A 20474-nucleotide genomic window follows, 5' to 3' on the forward strand; every position below is an offset into this window, starting at 1 on the left:
GGAATATGATCGGTATCGAGCCTTGATGTGCATGTCAGATATTTTACTCCGAGGGAGAGGAGAATTAGTAGATTTGGGAGACTTTTGTGAATGGGAGCAACAGAAAAATGTAAAAGGAAAATTGCCTAAACTAAGTAAGTTCTTTTCTCTGTAGTTAGACATTGTTGGGTGGAACTCTTCGTGTCCACACCAAGGAAGGATCCTGGGAGCGCCTCCTCTCAGGAACCTGTGGCCCCCTGTCCCTCCACCCGCCTCTTCTCCACCTCCCCCACGACGCATGAGGCCTGTTTTCAGCTTTGTGCACTACAGCGCGAGGACCCTTTCTTTGCCAGAGGTGGCCAGTTCGTCTAAAGCCCTCGCAGTGGGCAGTCCTGGCTGGTTTGCTCTGTCTTATCTTTCTCTCTCTCTTTCATCTCTCCTCGAGAATGAGCAGGGGGAGGGGCAGAGGGAGAGGGAGAGAGAGAATCTCAAGCAGGCTCCACGCCCAGCGCGGAGCCTGACTTGGGGCTCGATCTCATGACCCTGCGATCATGACCTGAGCCTAAATCAAGAGTCAGACGCTTAACCGACTGAGCCACCCAGGTGCCTCAGTCCCGCCTGTTTTTGCAATTCCCATCAGATCTCACAACGCATGTGTTGCTGCCGAGGTGGTGAGGCAGCATGAGAGGGTGACGTGATTTTATCTTCAGAGACAACATGTTGATTGAAGTCCTCGCTCTGCTGTTCTTAATGGCGTGACTTAAGCACACTAAGCCACAGCGTTTTCATCCGTGACCTGTAGATCGTAGATTCTCAGAGTCGGGGGCCTTGTCCATGCTGATGTGTCACGGATCTCCACTGCCAGCGCTGTTCTGGAACCTTCGGGGGAGGTTACGCTTTCTTAGGGAAGACAGATGATGAATAACCAAATAATTATATGGTCTAGTGTTCCTTTGGGAAGAAGCTAAGAGGAAGAAACATGTCAGCGTAGGAAGATAAAGACTAGGCCGACCGATGTGACGGGCTGGGTGGGGGCGTCCTCTCTTAGGCGGTGACGTTTGAATGGAGGCCTGAATGAACAGAGGCCTGAGAAGTGAGCCATGAGCATATCGGGAGACACACTTTCCAGGAGGCGTGAGGGAAGACCCACCACGGGATCTCTGCCAGCGGAAGTGTGGCAGCTGTGCCAGTTCTGGAACTTACTGACCACTTGTCATGTGCCGGGAACTTTGCGCACGTTTCCTCACTTCACTTGGTGAGCCCCTCCCCTGGGTCCATGTTGTACATGAAGAAACTGAGCCTCCAAGAAGTCAAAGCACTTGGCTCTGCGTTTCACATGTGGTAAATGGCAAACCTGAGATTCCAACCCGGGCGCCAAAGCCTGAGTGGTTCCCCAAGGCCGGGCCCCGCCAGCAGGGGGCGGTGTGGGGTGGGGAATCCCTCAGGGTTGGCCACCCTGGGCACGGTTGTGGCAGGAAATGGCAAGGCAGGACCCTTAAAGCTCCCAGTGGAGCTTTAAAATAGTTGGCTGAATACCTAAACCATTTGGTTATCTTTTTTCTTTTCCACGTTGTTTATCTTTTCCTTTTTTTTTTTTTATCTCTTCCTTTTTTTGTTAAACCCACCCATTGGCACTTGTGAAGGTGTTTATGTGGGGTCGGGATTGGATGAGCTTATTTCAGTGGGGTGATATTGCAGATTTCTCCGCAATTGCCCAAGTAAGTAAAACATTTTTTGTAAAATAACGTGGGTCCTTAATTGTATGGATCCGAACATTACATTTCTAGCCTTGAAGACCTGCTAGCTGCTTCTATTATGCAATATGCTCCTTGCTGGCCTCTCTCCACAGCCATGGCCTCCACCCCTGTTTTTGTTTTGTTTTTCTCTTTTTCCTACTCAGCTACCAATAGAAAAAAAGAGCCACCATTTCAGGCACAGAGAAATGAAAAGTAAACGTAGTTTTATCTATAGTGCAAACTTTGTGCTTTAAAGAAAAAGTCTTGCATCTAGAAACATTGAATGAGATCATCACACTCGTCCTTCTAAATACCAGCCAGAAAGAAACAACAAACTTGACTCTATCTCGTGTTATAATTCTTCAGAATTAAGTGATAGCTCCTTGAGGTGCACGTTTCTTAAATTTCACGTTGCAAGTGGCACTTTTCTCTGGTTCCTGTTTCGGCGTCGTGTCTCTCTCCTTCCAAATAGGCAAAGGCATCAAGAAGTAAGAACTGACAAGGAAGCAGAAGTGTTTGAAGATCCATGGAAAGTTTAGGACTAGGACGGAGGAAAGGACGGAGCAGGATCAGAAAGCATGGCAAGTCCTTTAAAAAAAAACACCTGTTTCAGATTACAGACTTCTTAATTAGACACACGCAACTCTTGAGTTTAAACATAACACTCCCAGTTCCATCAGCCACCCACAGCAACTCTCCAGGTGTTTGCGATTATGTAATGTCCTAAAAGATCATCTGGTTTGTGTCAGCTCTCAGAGTACGGCTTGAGTTTCAAAAAAATCCTCTGCAGGCATCATTTATACTTGAAGGTCTCAGTGTAGGATTTACAGCACTTAAGAAAAATAAAGAAAGAAAAGAAAAGATAAGCAAAACTAAGGGGTCATTGGTTTCTGATTTTTTTTTCTTCCCTCCCAATGGCTAAAAGTATGGCTTTTGCTTTAAGTGGTCAAGGGCAGGCGTTATGGCCTCAGTAAAGCTTCATTGACCAGACTTCTCCAATTCAGATTTTATAGTATTTAGGATGGGAGGCATAATGTTGACTTTTGTATGACCAGAGAAAAGAGGACATCCACGCTGAAAAAGTAGGGGAAAAGTGGGGATAACCGCCTTCTGCCTTTTAGAAACAGTGTTGGCATTGCTCTCTAAAATAAAACTTGCAACAAGCACGCACGCACACACGCACAAACCTCTTTTGGTGTCTGCGTAAATTTTCATCTTTGAATGAGTCATGCTCACCACAATTTACTTTTTAAAGTTGCCTGACATCTTTTTAGATGATTAACAACTCGAAAGTCCCTAGGCTGGGGTAATTGAAAAAACTTCGGAGATGGAAAGAATATGATTTGAAAGAGACTCCTTTGAGAACTCAAAGCTTCACCCAAACAGAATGAAAATTGCCTTTATTATGCAGTTATTTTAATCAAAAATGCCTGCATAAACAGGAAAAGGAAAAGCAATTCTAGACACTGTTCCTTCTAGTTTGGTTGTTTGAGAATTGGAAGCTTTTCATTTGTCCTCTTTAATTTGTAAGCTTCGTATGAGGTCCTTAGTACTTCATTCCTAGTTTGGCCTCTATAATAATAATTCCAGGTCTTTTCTGCCTAGCAACATTGCAGCTCGCTGCATGGTCCTCTCACATTGTATGGTGTTATTCTTCCAATTCTTTGTATTTTCCCTTCTGTCTCACCGCCTTCCTGGCCAGCCCCAGTTCACCTAAAGAGGGAAGAAATATTCACCAGCATCTCTGCAGAAGAAAGCAGGTCACTTCTTTTCATTCATCGGTGAGCGGTAGCATCTTTATATTTTCACAAAATAAAAGAGTTGTTTCCGTTGTAAAAAAAGTAAACTACTCATTGCAGGAAGACCCAAACTATCAGAAAAGTGGGATGAGGATATAATACAATGTACTTGCAATTCTACTACCTGGAGATGACCACTGTCCACATTTTGGTGTGTCTGTCCAGGCATCTCCACGCAAACCCTAACATGACGGGATACAATTTTATTTAAATGAACCCATTTAAACTCATCATTGTATGTGAACCTCTTTAAATAAAATTGCTGTCGGTAACTTGCTTTTTTTGATTAAATAGTATTTTTGGGGGCAGCCCAGGTGGCTCAGCGGTTTAGCGCAGCCTTCAGCCCAGGGCCTGATCCTGGGGACCTGGGGTCGAGTCCCACGTCGGGCTCCTTGCATGGAGCCTGCTTCTTCCTCTGCCTGTTTCTCTGCTTCTCTCTCTCTGTGTGTCTCTTGTGAATAAATAAAATTTTTAAAAAAAATAGTATTTTGGTTTTCTGGGTCAGTGAATAGAGCTCTACATCACTTATTTATTTATTTAAAAAACTTATTTATTTATTTATTAATGAGCGAGAGAGAAAGAGAGAGAACGCGGCAGAGGGAGAAGCAGGCTCCATGCAGGGAGCCCGACGCAGGACTCGAACCCGGGTCTCCAGGATCATGCCCTGGGCTGAAGGCAGCACTAAACCGCTGAGCCACCCGGGCTGCCCTACATCACTTTTTTAACAGTTGTATAATATTCTCTTGTATGGCTGTACCATAATTAGGTAAGTGTGCCCTAGTAGGCCCGTCATCCGATTGTTCTGTCTTCTTGCTGCTATAATAAATTGCAAAGACAGATTTGTGCTGACATTTTGTCTTCTTAGATTTAAATCTCAGAAGTTTATTTTTAACATTTAAATCTTTAACCACTTGGAATACATTTCCATATATAGTGGAGGCTTACTCTCTCTTCTCATATGGTCAGTCAGTTCCAATACTGTTTATCAGAAAATGCATCCTGGCTCCACTGATTTGGAATCGCTGTCATGGATGTACAAGAGGAGGTTTATTATAGGAGTTGGCTCACACAGTTATGGAGGTGGAGAAGTCTCACGATCTCCCCTCTGTAAGCTGGAGAACTGGGAAAGCTGGTAGCATAATTTAGTCTGAGGCCGAAGGTCTGAGAATTGGGGACAGGGGACGGGGGGACGGGACACGGGACAGGGGTTGTTGCTGGTGTCAATGCCAGCATCTGAAGGTCAAGAACTAGGAGTTCCGATGTCTGAGGACAGGAGACCTTAGATGTTCCAGCTAAAGGAGAAAGGGGAGGAATTCACCCTTCTGCCTCTTGTCCTGTTGGGGCCCCCAGTATATTGGATGATGCCCACCCACACTGGTGAGGGCAGTCTTCCTTACTCAGTCTACTGACTCAAATGCCAATCTCTTCTGGAAACACCTTCACGGATGCAACCAGAAGTAATGCTTTACATGTATCTGGGCATCCCTTAGCCCAGTGAAGTTGACACCTGAAATTAGCTGTCACAACCTAGAACCTCCAATTTCCGTAGCTGTCTGCCTGTCACCTGGGGTAGAGGTTGCTGCCGAGGCCACTCTGTACATGGTGTACCTCCATGTCGTTGCTTGGCAGGATGCCACACGGAGAGTCCTCCTATCAGGCAGTCCTGATTTCTACTGTCATAAGTGCTCTGTGTAAGTCTTTGGTTTCAGGAACTGGCATCCTATAAAGTTGGCTCACGACAAAGGGGGTTTATTATAAGGCTACAATATAAGATTTCAACAACTTGATGGTAGCAGGTCTTTAATTCCCCTTTGTTTGGGGTCTGAGGAGGCATAATAAATGATGGCCTAACTTCCCAGCATGAATTCTGAGCCATTGGAGACCATAAAAGAATAAGAAAGATGGCAGACACAAAAGACTACCTTATTTCTGATAAAGCTGATGGTAGAGAATGTGGCTTCCATCTGCACGTGGCTGAGCTTCCAAATACTGAATTGCGAGCAAAACTTAGACTTTATTCAGATCTCACTGGCTGTGCCGGACCCGTGAAGGTCACTGCCGTGGGGGCTGGCCTCTCCCAGAGGCACTCGCTTTCTCTGGGCAGGCTGATTGCAGAAGAGGAAGGGGAGAGCCAGGAGTTTGGCATTTGAAATGTGGCCAGTGCAACTGAGGAGCTGGATTTTTAGTTTTGTTTCACTTTATTTGCTTTAATGTGGATGGAACTGGAGGGTATTATGCTGAGTGAAGTAAGTCAATCGGAGAAGGACAATCATTATATGGTCTCATTCGTTTGGGGACAGTCAAAAATAGTGAAAGGGAATAAAGGGGAAAGGAGAGAAAATGAGTGGGAAATATCAGTGAGGGAGACAGAACAGGAGAGACTCCTAACTCTGGGAAACGAACAAGGGGTGGTGGAAGGGGAGGTGGGCCGGGGGTTGGGGTGACTGGGTGACAGGCACTGAGGGAGACACTGGACGGGATGAGCACTGGGTGTTATGCTCTATGTTGGCAAATCGAACTCCAATAAAAAATATACCAAAAAAATTAGTTTAAACTTAAATAGCTAGACGTGGCTAGGAGCTACTCTGCCTGACAACGCAATTTCTTGCCATTCTTAGATTTAGTATGGACATGCCCCGGAAAAGTTGACTTTAATTTATATGAATCCGTTTGACATTTTACGTGTGTCTATTGAGCACCTAAGTGAGTTTGTATGTCTGGTGTTGGGAATACACTGCCTTTGCATTTCTCAAATCAGCTTTTAGGGAAAGGCGTGGAGACCTGGGATCTGTCGTCCCACACACCCGGGTGAACATGGCCTTGGTAACACGGCCCTGCTATTTCAACGGGAGCTGCCTCTATTGCACCCTGAGCTCTGGGACCCATCTGCAGGCCGAGGGGACAAGTGGGGGCTTCTGTCACCTGGCTGTGAGCTCTGGCACACTCAGGGCCGCATCTACGCGGAGGAAGGGGGTCCTATTTAAAATTCTCTGAGACCTTGCATGGGCTAGCATGGCCCTTGCCCTCAGATTCATTCCCTCCGCCCACGCTCCTGTCTCAGCTGCTCCCGACACTGGCCTCAACACAGTTTCAAGTCAACCACTCCTCACAGCTGCCGAACACCTACTTTTTCTTCTGCTTGTTTTGTCAAAGGTATCCTACCTCCTGGAAGGCGGCAGCATGGCCCATGAAGACTTCTGTGGACATGTTGGTCAGATGAACCCAGGAGACCTGCAGGTATGGCCAACGACAAGGAATTGCTGACGGTGTAATAGTCTCTGGGGGTGCATGCTTGCTCTCGCCCAATTCCAGTACATTCCCACTTTCTCTCTCTTAAATTTTTGACCTCTTCTTTTCTGTGGCTCCTTCCACTCACCATACAAGCCTGCATAGGTCTTTGGTATTCACCTCTCAAGCTTTCCTTGACCCCCTCAGTCACTTTTAGGTTCCCAACTAGTCTTTCTCTTCGGTTTCTCAAAAGCACAATCAAGGATGATTGTCAAAAAAAAAAAAAAAAAAAAAGGATGATTGTCATAAGTTCCTCATCGCCCATTTCATTCTTCACTCTCAGAAATCAGGGTTGGCCTCTCTCAACATCCACGCAAACCTCTACTGAACCTGTACAGGCCGTGGTCAGTCAGATGTCCCCATTGCCAAATCCAGTGTGCCAGTCCTCATCTTTCTAGACCTTTCTGCTACATTTGTGGCAATTTACTTTTTTAAAAGATTTTATATATTTATTTATTTATGAGAGAGAGAGAGAGAGAGAGAGGGCAGGGGGAGGGGCAGAGAGAGAATCTCAAATAGACTCTGAGCTGAGGGAGGAGCCCATTGCAGGGCTCAGTCCCACAACCCTGAGATCATGACTTGAGCTGAAACTGAGAGTCAGACACTTAACCGACTGGGCCACCCCGGTGCCCTGTGACAATTTACTCTCTGTCTTCCAACTTCTTTGCAGGGGTAGATGTTGCCATTTAAGATCATGATGCAAATCTTGCCATCATCCTAGGCTTATTTGAGACATTAGAATCCCTAGGAAACTCTTCGGTATTCTTTGCTGGGTTTGTGAGGCTGAACCCTACGTCAAGAATTTTCTGGGGTTATTTACATATTGTGTGGAGTTTTAACTGCACAGATTTGAATTGTGGTGTTTCAATGAACATGAAATTGAAAGCATTTTCATGTGCATAATCTCTATAAGGTAAGTATTCTTTCTACCTCATTTTTAAAATGAGAGAATTGGGATTTAAAGATGTCAAAAAAAAAAAAAAGATATCCATGGCCTCAGAGCTAGCAAATGGTGGGGTTGAAAGGAGAAATCTGTTCTCCCCCTCCAAATCCAATGGATGGGCTGTACATATTAAGAAAAGTTCCGGGATCCCTGGGTGGCGCAGCGGTTTGGCGCCTGCCTTTGGCCCAGGGCGCGATCCTGGAGACCCAGGATCAAATCCCACATCGGGCTCCCGGTGCATGGAGCCTGCTTCTCCCTCTGCCTGTGTCTCTGCCTCATTCTCTCTCTCTCTCTGTGACTATCACAAATAAATAAAAATTAAAAAAAAAAAAAAAGAAAAGTTCCTGCCAAACTTGGTCATATCTAAAAAAGGATAAACAAGGTATGAAAAGTAGGTTGAAAATATGGAGAGACGAACTGTGAATGAAACAGGGAAAGGAACAGGAGGCCAAGTCATTGAGATGCACCAGTAGCTGCTGTCAGTTGGAGGAAGCGCAGCGTGGAGGGGCGCTGAGATCTTCACGTTGTGAGAGAGCAGGCCTCAGCGCATATTTTCGGTAATAAGCAGAGAGCACATATTTGAGGCTTTGTGGGGCAGGTGGTCCCCTACGTGGCAACCACCCACCCTGCCTCCACAGCATGCAAGCAGGCAGACAGGATGGCACTGAACGGGCACGTGCGTGTGCCAGCGAAACTTCACGTACCGGATCAGGTGGCAGGCTGGGTCTAGGCCCCTGGGCTGTCGTTCGCGGACCCCTCTAATTAGAAGGTTTAATCAGTCTGAGCAAATGGAAGACGGAAATCTATTTAGACTTAGTGACAGAAAGAAAACTCGGAAATACGTGCTGGCCTTCTTTTTTTTTTTTTTTTTTTTTTTTACGTGCTGGCCTTCTTTCCCATCTGGGAGCTGATATGCTCAGAGGCTTTTCCCCTGCGGTTCCCTGTCCGTGGACTCCCTTCCTCTTGCCCTTGCTCGCTTCTGACTCCTTGCCTGGGTCTCCGCCCGAAGGGTGCAGCCTCAGGAGAGCTGCCTGGAGGAGGCAGGCTGTTTGGTGCGGCCTCTCGAAGCCTGTGGTGCCCCCACCCCGCCGCGGTGCCGGTGACGGGCCTGTGCCAAGGGCGCTTTTTTTTAAAAATTTTTTTTCTTTTTAAATTTATTTATTCATGATAGTTACACGGAGAGAGAGAGAGAGAGAGAGGCAGAGACACAGGCAGAGGGAGAAGCAGGCTCCAAGCACCGGGAGCCCATTCAATCCCGGGTCTCCAGGATCGCGCCCTGGGCCAAAGGCAGGCGCCAAACCGCTGCGCCACCCAGGGATCCCTACCAAGGGCGCTTTGACTGGGGAGGGGTTTCTGTCCCCACGAGGGCCGCCCGGAAGACGCGGTTGGTGGCCTGCGCCTTCGCCCTCCGCCCCCGTCCGCGTCCCGGTGGCAGCAGTCCCCGTGGCTGTCCGTCCCAGGCGCTCGGCCGCCGGCTGTGCTGGGGAAGGGACACCCGAGGGGCGCCTGTCCCGGAGGGCTGGGGGTGGCGGGGAGAGCGCCAAGCCCCTCTCCGCGCCCCTTGGGGACCGAGCCCCGGGCGCCCGCAGGTGTCACCTGCTCTTCGCGCCCCTTTTGGGCTCCCTCCCCTGCCGAGCTCGCTCTCTCCTCCTTCGCGGGGGCTTCCCGCTGCACCTCCGAAGCGAACACTTGCGCTTCAGTCCCTCGTCGCAGGGTCTCTGGGGCCGGCCCCGGCTCACGGCCTGGCTGCCACGGTCCGACCCTTCGCCCCCAGGCCTGAGGCTCGCGTCCCTAAAACAAGACACGGCGCCGAGGCAATTACTGCCCCGCCGGGTGGTGAGGGCTCCGTGCCCGGGCCTGGAGCGGCGGCACCTGCAGGTCCGCGCAGGTGTCCTCCAGGTGCCCCGAGCACGGCGGCCGTCCAGGCACCGCCCTCCGCAGCACCGACGGCCTCTCCCGGGCCGCTCCCCATGGGGGGGCACAGTTCATGGTTTGCCGGGGTGGGGACAGAGAAGCTTGGTCACCTCATCCGAGTTTGGGGCAATCCTAAGGTTCGTGCGAGGCCAGAGGTCCGCGTTGGACCGGCCGAGGTCTCCTTTGTCACCGCGTTGCTGGTTGGCTTCTCCCCCAGCCCAGTCGTGTTCCTTACCCGCGGGGCGCATCTCCCGAGAGAGGTGCCCGGGCCGCTGGCCGCCCGCAGCTCCCCACCTCGGAGCTCAGTCCGACACTCGGGGTTGAGTTCCAGGTCCGATGCTTGGAGTTCAAATGAGGAAGCTTGCGAGGCATTTGGAATCCTGGAAATGGCTTCAGCGGTTGTCATTGAGGCCCTGTCGTTCCCCCTGACGCCCTGGGACCCTGAAAGCAGCACCTGTAAGGTGCCCGGCTTAGCCCTCGTGACATACCTGCCCCACCTGCAGACTTGGCAGAGCCTGGGTTACCTATTCCCTTCTTGTTGGTCTGCTGTTTGCAGTGGATGACTGCGGGCCGGGGCATTCTGCACGCCGAGATGCCTTGCTCAGAGGAGCCAGCCCACGGCCTACAGCTGTGGGTTAATTTGCGCAGCTCAGAGAAGATGGTGGAGCCTCAGTACCAGGAACTGAAAAGTAAAGAAATCCCCAAACCCAGTAAGGATGGTGTGACAGTTGCCGTCATTTCTGGAGAAGCCCTGGGAATAAAGGTGAGCCGTGTCGTTACGTGTTTGTGAAAGTCCACGTGTGCGGTCAGTGAGGCTGGCCCCATGGGGGTCACCAGATCTCACTGGGTTGATCATAATTCCCGTCCCACGGGATGGACATGCTTCAAAGTTGTCAGAAGTGAAAAAAAAAAAAAACAAAAACAAAGTTGTCAGAAGTGGAATCCAAGGGAACCCAGACGTTTTTTTTTGCCACATGCAAATCCATAGAGTTAGGGAACTACAAGTAAGCAAGCTCATATAAAAAATGCCAGAAAGCAGTTTTCTTTCTTTCCTTTTTTTAAAAAAGATTTTATTTATTTATTCACGAGAGACACACAGAGGGAGGGGCAGAGACACAGGCAGAGGGAGAAGCAGGCTCCACGCAGGGAGCCTGACGTGGGACCCGATCCCAGGACCCCGGGGTCATGACCAGAGCCAAAGGCAGACAGACGCTCAACCACTGAGCCACCCAGGTGCCCCAGAAAGCAATTTTCAAGGCCTATCTTGGCAGGCTTGTGAGCCTTTCACTTATCATATAGTTCTGTAGCTCCTTGGTTGTGCAAGTTTGTGACCTTTGAGAGACAGACACCGAAACCAACCCCACTGCCTGAAGATTTATTTAAATCATTTATGCCCAGCTTAGTAAGGAAAGTACACTGCTACGTCATAGAAAGTTTTTTTTTTAACTTGAACACTTCTTTAATCCACACGTGCCATGCCCTGAACATTCTTCTCAACAGAGACTTTATAATATTTAGGATTAGGGTCCATCGTTTTTAATCAAAGAAGACCAGTTTAGGCTTAAAGATCATGGACACATTTATGGCAGGAAAAGGGTGTGGTGAGTACTGTGCTAATTAACTGCACACCAGAACTGCCACTGGGGACGCCACGTGATTTGTGCTAGTGGGTAGTGAGCCAGGTCATGGGGTCTCTTTGGTGGCGTCTCCCAGAGGCAGACCCTGAGCTGGGAGTTCATGTGCAAATGATTGTCAAGGAAGTGCCCCTAGAGAACTTCTAGGGGAACCGGGATGGGGAAGGGAAGGGAGTCCAGCGAGGGTGTGGTGTCAGGCGAAGTCCCAAAGAGGACAGGGACTCTGAAAGGTTCAGTGTGCCTTCCGGTCATCCAGACCCACCCCGGGCAGGGGAGCTGGCCTTTCCTGTTCTCTTATTCGAAGTCATTACCTAATGGCCATTGAGTTTGGGCTGGGGGTGCAGAAATGGTTAAAAGGGTTCCTAGGGGATCTGGAGGGGCCCTGGCATCCAGTTGCACCAATGCCACCTGGAGTGGAGAGCATGGGCATAGTGGACCCACTCTGCCATTCTCCCTGTGGGCGGCCAGCACCTGAGACTGTATTAAGTACTAATTTCTGTACATCTGAATGCCGTTTCTCTCACCCAGGGCGACAATGGCTTGGCAGTGGCTGCCAGCCAGCCACTCAGTGGGATGCACGTCGCCGTTAACAGGTTGGGCAGGATTATTGGCTGGGACTTCCCAGCGTTTTCATCCCCGGCCCTCTACCCGCAGTTCTTTACCTGTGCCAGGCCTAGACGTATGCGTCCCCTTTGCTTTGTGTCACCAGAGCACACAGAAGTCACTGAAGAATAAAGATCAAAGTGTGCTCTCCTTTAAGCATGGGTAAGTGACTTTGGTCGCTACCCCTCTCAGGCCTGCGGCTTACTTCGCAGTTGGAAACGTGGCCCTTCACCGTATTTCTGGAGCCCGTCTCTGTTTGGCTGAATGTCGGGCAGTGCCCTTTACAAACATATGTCAAGAGTTCCCTTCAGCTCCTGGGGTTTTTCATCCTGTGTTTCCAGGACTCTAGGGCTGGGCCTTCAGGGGCTCCTGGGGTGGGTGGTGGAGGTCAGGAGATTTTCCCCTCTTCACTCCAGAGCACGGGGCTTTGCCCAGTCATGTATATTGGAAGGGCCCTTAAGATTTCACTTAGAAAAAGAGCTGTCTGCAGCTAAAAAGAGAAATTAGACCGCGGATTTAATAGATAAGCAGAGCCAGCATTGTCACGAATCCTTGGAATTCACAACTGCTTCTCATTTATAGAAAACACCATGCAATTTTAATGTTGGAACCGGTTCCAGTTACAGGCAAAGGGACGTTGTAAAGTACTTCCAAGCAGCAGACCGCATGGTCTCGCGATCACAACCAAGAAGGAGAGACCAGAGTTAATGTTTTAACTTTGTAAAACAACGTCTTAGTGGCTGAGGGCCTCTCTTTGTTTCTTTTTTGGTGAGTAAAATCTCTGAAGTGAACTATATTCTCCTAGGTACATGATCAGGCTTTAGTAAGAGAGCATTTTAATAAGGGGCTCTTGGAACCCTGGGCAGCATTATTTTGAATTTTGAGAAGCAGTGTGATGCTATGGTTACCAGCAGGGCCTCCGGAGACAGCCCGCCTGGATTAGAATCCCCACCTTGAATTAGCTGTGTGGCCTCGGGAAAGCCACCAACCTCTCCGTGCTTCACTGTATTCATCTATAACGTAGGGTTGCTGTGAGGACTAAGTGAGTTTTTGATACATTTAAGCTATCAAAACAGCACCAGCCACACTGTAAGCACCATATAAGCATAGCTGTTCCTATTATTGTTTTGATTGCTTCACCTTAACTTAGGCAGGAGCTGGGCTGACATTTATGTTTGCTGTCTGTGCCAGAGGGACTTGCTGGGATTCGGGAAAGGCATTTAACCTGCTCTGAAGAAAAGACCCCAGCAGGCCACTGTAAATGGCCAAGAGTCATGGGGAACTCTTGGCCATTTCTTTCTAGGTCTCATAAGAAACATGGTTTTTACATCTGAAGCCTTAATATCTGCTCACCAAGGAATGACTGAGACTTCAAAGCCTAGATCTACCTTAAATCAAACTGAAGATTGTTTTGCATCGGGAAGATAATTTTAAGTTCAAGTACAAGGAGAGGCTAGGAAGATACCTTTCAAGAGATTGATGTGCTTCTAGCCAATATGCAGTCAGCCGCAGCTCCCCTCCTGTGACTAAAATATCTAGAAAACTGAGTTAGTGACCATCCCAGCACTTCTCCAACTTTATTCATACGGATTCTGTGGGGGAGGAAGGAGGCTTGTTAAAAAGCAGACTGCTTGAGCAGCTTGGGTGAGGCCTGAGTCTGCAATTTTTTTTTTTTTAAGTAGGCTCCATGCTGGGCGGGGCTTGGACTCATGACCCTGAGATCAAGACCTGAGCTGAGGTCAAGAGTCCGATGCTTAACTGAGCCACCCAGGTGGCCTGCAAGATGGAATTTAAAGATTTTATTTATTTGAGAGCTAGAGCAAGGGGAGCAGCAGAGGGAGAGGGAGAAGCAGACTCCCCCCTGAGCGAGGAGCCTGATGCAGGGCTCCATCCCAGGATCCCGAGATCTTGACCTGAGCCATAGGTAGATGCTTAACCGGTGGCTTAACCAACTGAGTCACCCAGGTGCCTTGCGAGTCTGTATCTTTAACCAGCTCCCAGATGATGCGAATGCTGCGGTCCAGGGACCACTGTTTGTCACATGTGTGGCGACTGTGGGATCCAAGTCACAGGAGCTTGACTCCTCACAAGGAACAACTTGATTACGTGCGTAGAGAAGATGTTCAGCTCCGTGGCTTTTGGCAGATCTTACTTACCCTTTCTGGACTTTAGTTTCGACGCCCATAAAAAAGGTGAGGGGGTTCTGTGCAAGGTGTTAAGAGCTTTTGCAAGCAGCACAACTGTCCTTTTTTTTTGGTCTGAAAGATAGATGTGCCCCTATTCCCAGATTGTATGCGTCTCAGCCCTTGGGAAACCACAGCCAATTTTGAGCAAAAATCTGTCAGAACATCACGATCTCAAGCGAAGGCTGAAAGGAGGAAAGGATAAAAATGGGATATTTTGCATAGTTTCTGTCACTTCTGGAAGGTCAAAATCACATGTTTATTTCATGACAGTATGAAATTCTCCAAAGCCCATTCCATCCTTATCTGGCAGCCAATCAGCGATGTCTCTTGCCAGTTCTCTCAGGAATATAAGTCTTCCAACGAATGCCTCTCCTGGCCTCCTGCTATCTGAAATTCCGTTGTGTCAGAAACAGACCTTAAGGAGGCCTCAGTCCCATGGGGGTCAGAGAAAGGCAATCTGGAGCCAAGCTGCCTGGGTTCAAGGCCAGCTCCACCACTGAGTAACTTAAGAAAGATCACTTAAGCTTGCTGGGCCCAAGTGTTCCCATCTGTAAAATGGACTGAGAGGATGTGTAAAGAACTGGGAACAATATGTGGTGCAGAATAAGCTCTAAGTGGTTGCTGCTTTTACTTTGCAGAAGCTTTGCACAGTGTTCATGTGGCCTATAGACATATCAAAAAGGATCTTCCTTCTTTTTTTTTTTCTTTAAGATTTTACGGATTTATTTGACAGAGCACAAGCAGGGGGAGCACCGGGCAGAGAGAGAGGGAGAAGCAGTTTCCTCGCTGAGCAGGGAGCCCTAGGGGCTGGATTCCAGAACTCTGGGATCATGACCTGAGCCAGGGGCAGACACTTAACCAACTGAGCCACCCAGGCCCCCAGGATCTTCCTTCTGATGGGCAGGTTGTATATCCATGTGTTGGGCGATCATCACAATTTTCAAGATTCACTTTCCAAAAAGCATTGGCCAAGCGTCTCGTGTAATTCACTCAGACCTTATCACGGCGCCCCAATGCCTGAAACAGTGCCTGATACCTACAAGACAATTAATAAATGTTTTCTAGGTGCATAAGTGAAATCACTAAAATGTCGATGAATACTGGAATATGAGAAATGGGTGAAGTAGTAAGAAGGTAGACAATCTAGGGGTTAAGAATAACTGCAGTAGGAGCACCTGGTGGCTCAGTGGTTGAGCATCTGCTTTTGGCTCAGGTCGTGATCCCGGGGTCCTGGGATTGAGTCCCTCTGCCTGTGTCTCTGCCTCTCTCTCTGTCTCTCGTGAATAAATAAATAAAATCCTAAAAAAAGAAGAATGACTGTAGTAAGCGTAATATGAGCTAACTAAAAAGTTGAGAGAACAGTAAAATTGGTTAAATTACATTTTTAAACTACTTAAGGATTAGGAAGTAGGGAAATTAAGAAAGAATGATTTTTCATCTTTAAATGTGAATACTAGGCTGTTTTGCAAGACCCAAATTGTTCCCTGCAGGTTTCTTAAATTCAAGCAGTAACAACAAGGATGGGCAGACGTGTGGAGGCCTGGGGGTCTTCTCTGCTTTAGCTCCTTTTCTGTGGGTTTTCAAGGTGTGGCTTGATCTCTATGGCGGGGTGGGGGGCAGATTTACCAGCTCTCGGTGCATCCCTGCTGGATCTGTCCCCCTTCCTGGCTCTGGCTTCACTCGGGCAGGCACCCTGTGTCCCTCGGGCAAGTCTCTCCACCAAAAAGCAACCTGCCTTCTAATCAGACTGTGTTGATTGTGGGTTGGCACATGATTTATAACCAAGTCTGAGTGTTACCTCCGAGGCAGAGAGCTCATGGGAGTTTTCCGGCTGTGTAGCAGGCCGTTGGTGCGCACACATACTTCTTCCCATACCAGGGCTGGAAAGAGCTGCCCACCACATTTTCCAGCCCTTGTTTGCATCCAGGAAACTTTAAGGGCAGAATGTCATTTCAAACACTGTATACAATTTTGTATACAATTTTGTCAGTATTCCTTCTACCTTAATCGGATTAAAAAATATATTTATTTATTTTGTTATTTATATATTAAATATATAAAACAGGTAACTTAATATAAAAATATAAAATAATATAATATATGCTAAAATATATAAAACATATTTTATATATTAAAAAAGTATATATATAGTTTGTGTGGCTTTCAGGGAAGTACTTTGATAGCACGTCCAAACGGGAGTGGGGTTTTGACAATCATAATACTGGACACTACACTTAGAACATTTTTGCATTGTACCTATTTCTCTATTTCTGGGATAATTTGAACCCTTTGATTGTATCTGGCACATTTTAAGTGCATCTTGCAGACTTAACAGCTGACCCCCACTTCTCAGCATACCCATGTTCCTCTGCCTTTCTGAGCTTGCTTCCATTCACTTGGTGATGTGGGGAGAGCTGGCCCCTCCATGGGAGGCCTCTCTTTCCTTCCCAAGCTCAGAACAGCTTCTCAAAGCAGCATTTAAAAAACTATTAAATCATGAAAACAGCACAGGCACAGTTTCTCTTTCTTTCTTTCGTTCTTTTTTTTTTTTTTGCAGTTGAAGTATGCCAACAGGGTCATGGGTCTGGCTCAAAAAGGAATGAGGAATATTCTCCCGGGGGCAGAGGTTGGCAGTGGCATGGTGTGTTCCTGACAAAAGGGACTTGCGAGAACGGGCTTCAGCTGCCCCAGAGAGTGAGCAGAGGGAGAATGACACCTGCCCCGAAAGGAATCGTCCCTTCCAAAGGCTTCTCTGTTCATTTATTTTATCTATAAGTCAGACCACTCTGTGATAGCCTTAAAAACTGGATATTTAAAACTGGTTCCCTTTGGGTGAGGGTAGGGAGTAAGGAGCAACTAATACTTCTCTCCATAGGCCTTTTTCTTTTCAGTTTTCAAAGATGTCAATGTTTGCATATTTACAATATCAAGTTAAACCAGTAAAGAAAAAAAAACCCAAATCTTAAACTCAAAAACAAGCAGAAACAAATCACCTTCAAATTTGTATAAAGATAGCGGCAACACAACCACACAGAGAAAGTATTTATTTTAAGGACTTTTTTTTTTTTTTAAAAAGATTATTTATTTATTTGAGACAGAGAGAGTGAGCAGAGCATGAGAACACAAGTAGGGGTGGAGGGGCAGAGGGAGAGGGAGCAGCAGGCTCCCCGTGGGGCTCGATCCCAGGACCCTGAGATCATGACCTGAGCCAAGGCAGATGCTTCACCCCCTGAGCGCCCCTCTGGTCTCCACTTGACACAGGGCGAGGGCAGCAGCATTTGCCAGGAAAGGACATAGTGAAGTACAGACCGGTAGAAACATGAACTTGAGGATTTCACCATCTCCACCTCTTCTGTTCACTGAGGTCCAGCCTGTGGCCTTCTCCTCAGTGAAGCCTTCTCAGCTGCCCTAGATCTACACAGCTGTCTAGCATCACAGCCCATGGGATGTGGGGACTGACCGTTATTTAATCCATGTGTCCCATTGCTCTGTGAGCTGTTTGTTCAGTCATTAGGCACCAGCTGTGTGCGCATCGGGCAGTGCCCTGGAGATATGTGAATAAGAACCCAGCACTGTCCTCAAATAAGGTCACAAGCTAGTGGAGGAAGGGGAATTGGCACACATCGGAGGCATACTATGATACGTGGAAGGGGAGGCCAGCGGTATGAGAAACTTCCATGGGAGTCCTGAGGAGGGACAATCGATTTTGCTTGTGTGCCTAAAGCGAGGGAAACAAAAGAGACGGGGCAGGGGTCATGTCTTAGAACGGTTGGTGTGGAAGGTGTGGGTAGTAGGAGTGGGATAACTAATTTGGGGATCGTGATGGCAGGCTGCATGGACAACCAGACCCTCGTGGGGGTGTGACAGGGCAAAAGGAGATGGTGCAAAATACTGGGTCAGAGGGAAAGTGAAGACCACGTCTGTCTACTCCTGGATTTTGCCTACAGTTGACCTTGGCTGTATGTACGTATCCCTGTATCCCCCCTCCCAGGGTTGGCAATAGCACTATTTGAGGATAAAGTAGGGTAGAGTGTCGTGTGCGGTCTTCTCTTAAATTTCATAAAGCCGCCCGTCCTGTAGGAACTTCCCAACATAGGCCATGTAGCCCGAGCAGACGATCGGCATCATTCCACAGACAAGTGCAAAACTTGGTTCTGATTCAGTGTTGGGAATAGGCACAATTAGGTCTGTTGGTCTTGTTTAGTAAAGAGGAGGACACCAAAGAAATGCATCCAGCAACTTCAAAGACTTGTCCTGTGGTAGGCAGCCATAGTTGGCACTTCATTTGCAGTTAGGAATGTTCCAATAAACAGTGGTCAGGATTTGCTCAAATCAGCTGTACAAAAGGTTGCCCTTGCCCGGGGCGGTCCATTCACCCCAGAAATACCATTCTTGGTGTGCACAAAGGGTGCCAGATGTTATCATTCCTCCATGATGTCCCCGCTGACCTAGGAAGCACATTCCAGTGGCGATGACAAGCCCTTTTGCGGCCATCAGGGAAGAATGGATAGGTGTGCTTTTAAATCCGAGGTTATATCCTGTGCCCTTGGTAATCAGGATTACAGATTAGCAAGGACAGTTAGAGTAAGAGTGTGACAAAAGCCATAAAAAAAAAAAAACAAGGTGTTACCTTCAAGAAAGGTGAGTGGACACTTTACATCATTATCGTCGCTCGTATGGTTGTCAAGGCCTGGACTTCTAGGATATATAGTAAGTCTTTGCCCAGGGACACATTATGTATTGTTTTCTAGCAGAGCAGAAAGTCCAGGATCGCTTCAGAGAGCTTCAGAGGCCCTTGCATGTTGCGTTGGAAGGTGAGCTGTTGTGGATGTAAATGAGGTAAATGCCAGTATTTTAAAGACTGGCACTGGCATGTATAAAGCTATGCTACTGATAGCTACCAACACAGTATTTTCTTTTGACCAAACCACAGGTGCTCAGGGTCACATAGCTTATGAACAGTTTGGCCCAACTCAGAATGAAAGGTGGTGAGGAAATTTGGTGTCAGATATAATTCTGATTACACAAAACCTTTTAAAAAAAGATTATTTATTTATTTATTCATGAGAGACACACAGAGGCAGAGACACAGGCAGAGGGAGGGGCAGGCTCCCTGTGGGGAGCCCAGTGCGGGACTCGATCCCGGGATCACGCCCTGAGCCGAAGGCAGATGCTCAACCACTGAGCCACCCAGGTGCCCCTACATGAAGCTTTAAGAACTCTGCTCCTATGGGTCAGTATAAGTACTCCAAGATGGACAAGAATTGTTAAATTTCAACTCACATGGGCCCTAAATCACTGATAGGGTTTACTCTGTTAAAGGAGGAGTATGTTGTGGTCTTAAAACCATAGGGAGCCCTTCTCATCATCCACTGCGTGTCCTTGGGCTCTTTAGTATTCCCTTGTCTTAGTAAAATGAGATTAGGAAATGGTCAGATCTTCCCATTCCTGGCGGTGGGGAATTGGAAGGATTTCCCAGAAAGGTATCTATGCCATTATAGTCGTGTGGCTTTGGTTGAGCTCACCAAGTATGTATTGAGGGCCAACTGTGTGCAAGACCCTGTGAAGGCATGAAGGAAAAAGATGAAAGAAATCAAAGAGCTGGGGCACCCGGGTGGCTCAGTGGTTGAGCATCTGCCTTTGGCTCAGGTCGTGATCCCAAGGTCCTGGGATCAAGTCCCATGTTGGGCTCCCCACAGAGAGCCTGCTTTTTCCTCTGCCCGTGTCACTGCCTCTCTCTGTGTCTCATGAATAAATAAATAAAATATTTTTAAAAAAGAAATCAAGGAGCTGGAAGGGTACAGCTGAAGGGACGGACACATCGACTGCTAACACTCGTATACTGTGCTGAGTCACCAGGCTGGGGAACATGGTGGCTTTAGGGGAAGGCGGTGTAGACTGGAGGCTCGGCCCAATCTGAAAGTTCGGGAAAAGCAGGCCCAAGTCTAAAGGAGCTAGCTGACGTGCCAAAGAAGGATGGAAAGGGTCTAGACAGTCCAGAGGAGACAGCATGAAGCCACAGAGGCGTTTATAAACTGTTTCTGCTTAAAGGTGTGGAAATATCCAGTGGAATACCTCAATACCTTAGGAAGCCCTTCAAAGCATTATGTTCAGTGTTTGAAGCACAAAAATGGGAAAAATCATCATCTTTACCAGGTGAAACTTTTCTGGTAGTTTCTTTCCCTGTATCTCTCTTTTTTTTAACTTTTCAATTTCATTTTCTTTTGTCTTTAGAAGTATCTTGAATATAGCAATCATGTTTCACCTCGAATAACTGCTCTTTGGTCTTCTCTGCCCTCTCTCTCTTTATCTCTCTCTGATCAAAACTACAACAGTGCAAAATCCCAAAGATACAGTGTCTCATATCCTTATCTGTGGGAGTCATCTGTGTT

At 47.7% G+C, this 20474-nt stretch overlaps 1 protein-coding gene across 4 annotated transcripts in view; it reads left to right on the forward strand.

Annotated features, from left to right (window-relative positions):
- The window catches only part of PIR (pirin), a 111058-nt gene that overhangs the window by 34286 nt on the left and 56298 nt on the right, over positions 1–20474 (forward strand). For all 4 annotated transcript variants that reach the window (XM_077889149.1, XM_077889148.1, XM_077889151.1 and 1 more), the window contains exons 4-5: positions 6668–6751; positions 10216–10422. In XM_077889149.1, the coding sequence (XP_077745275.1) occupies positions 6668–6751; positions 10216–10422 (291 nt within the window). The remainder of the gene's footprint in view (positions 1–6667; positions 6752–10215; positions 10423–20474) is intronic.

The sequence above is a fragment of the Canis aureus genome, chromosome X (genome assembly GCF_053574225.1).
Source record: "Canis aureus isolate CA01 chromosome X, VMU_Caureus_v.1.0, whole genome shotgun sequence".
NCBI classification, from domain to species: domain Eukaryota; kingdom Metazoa; phylum Chordata; class Mammalia; order Carnivora; family Canidae; genus Canis; species Canis aureus.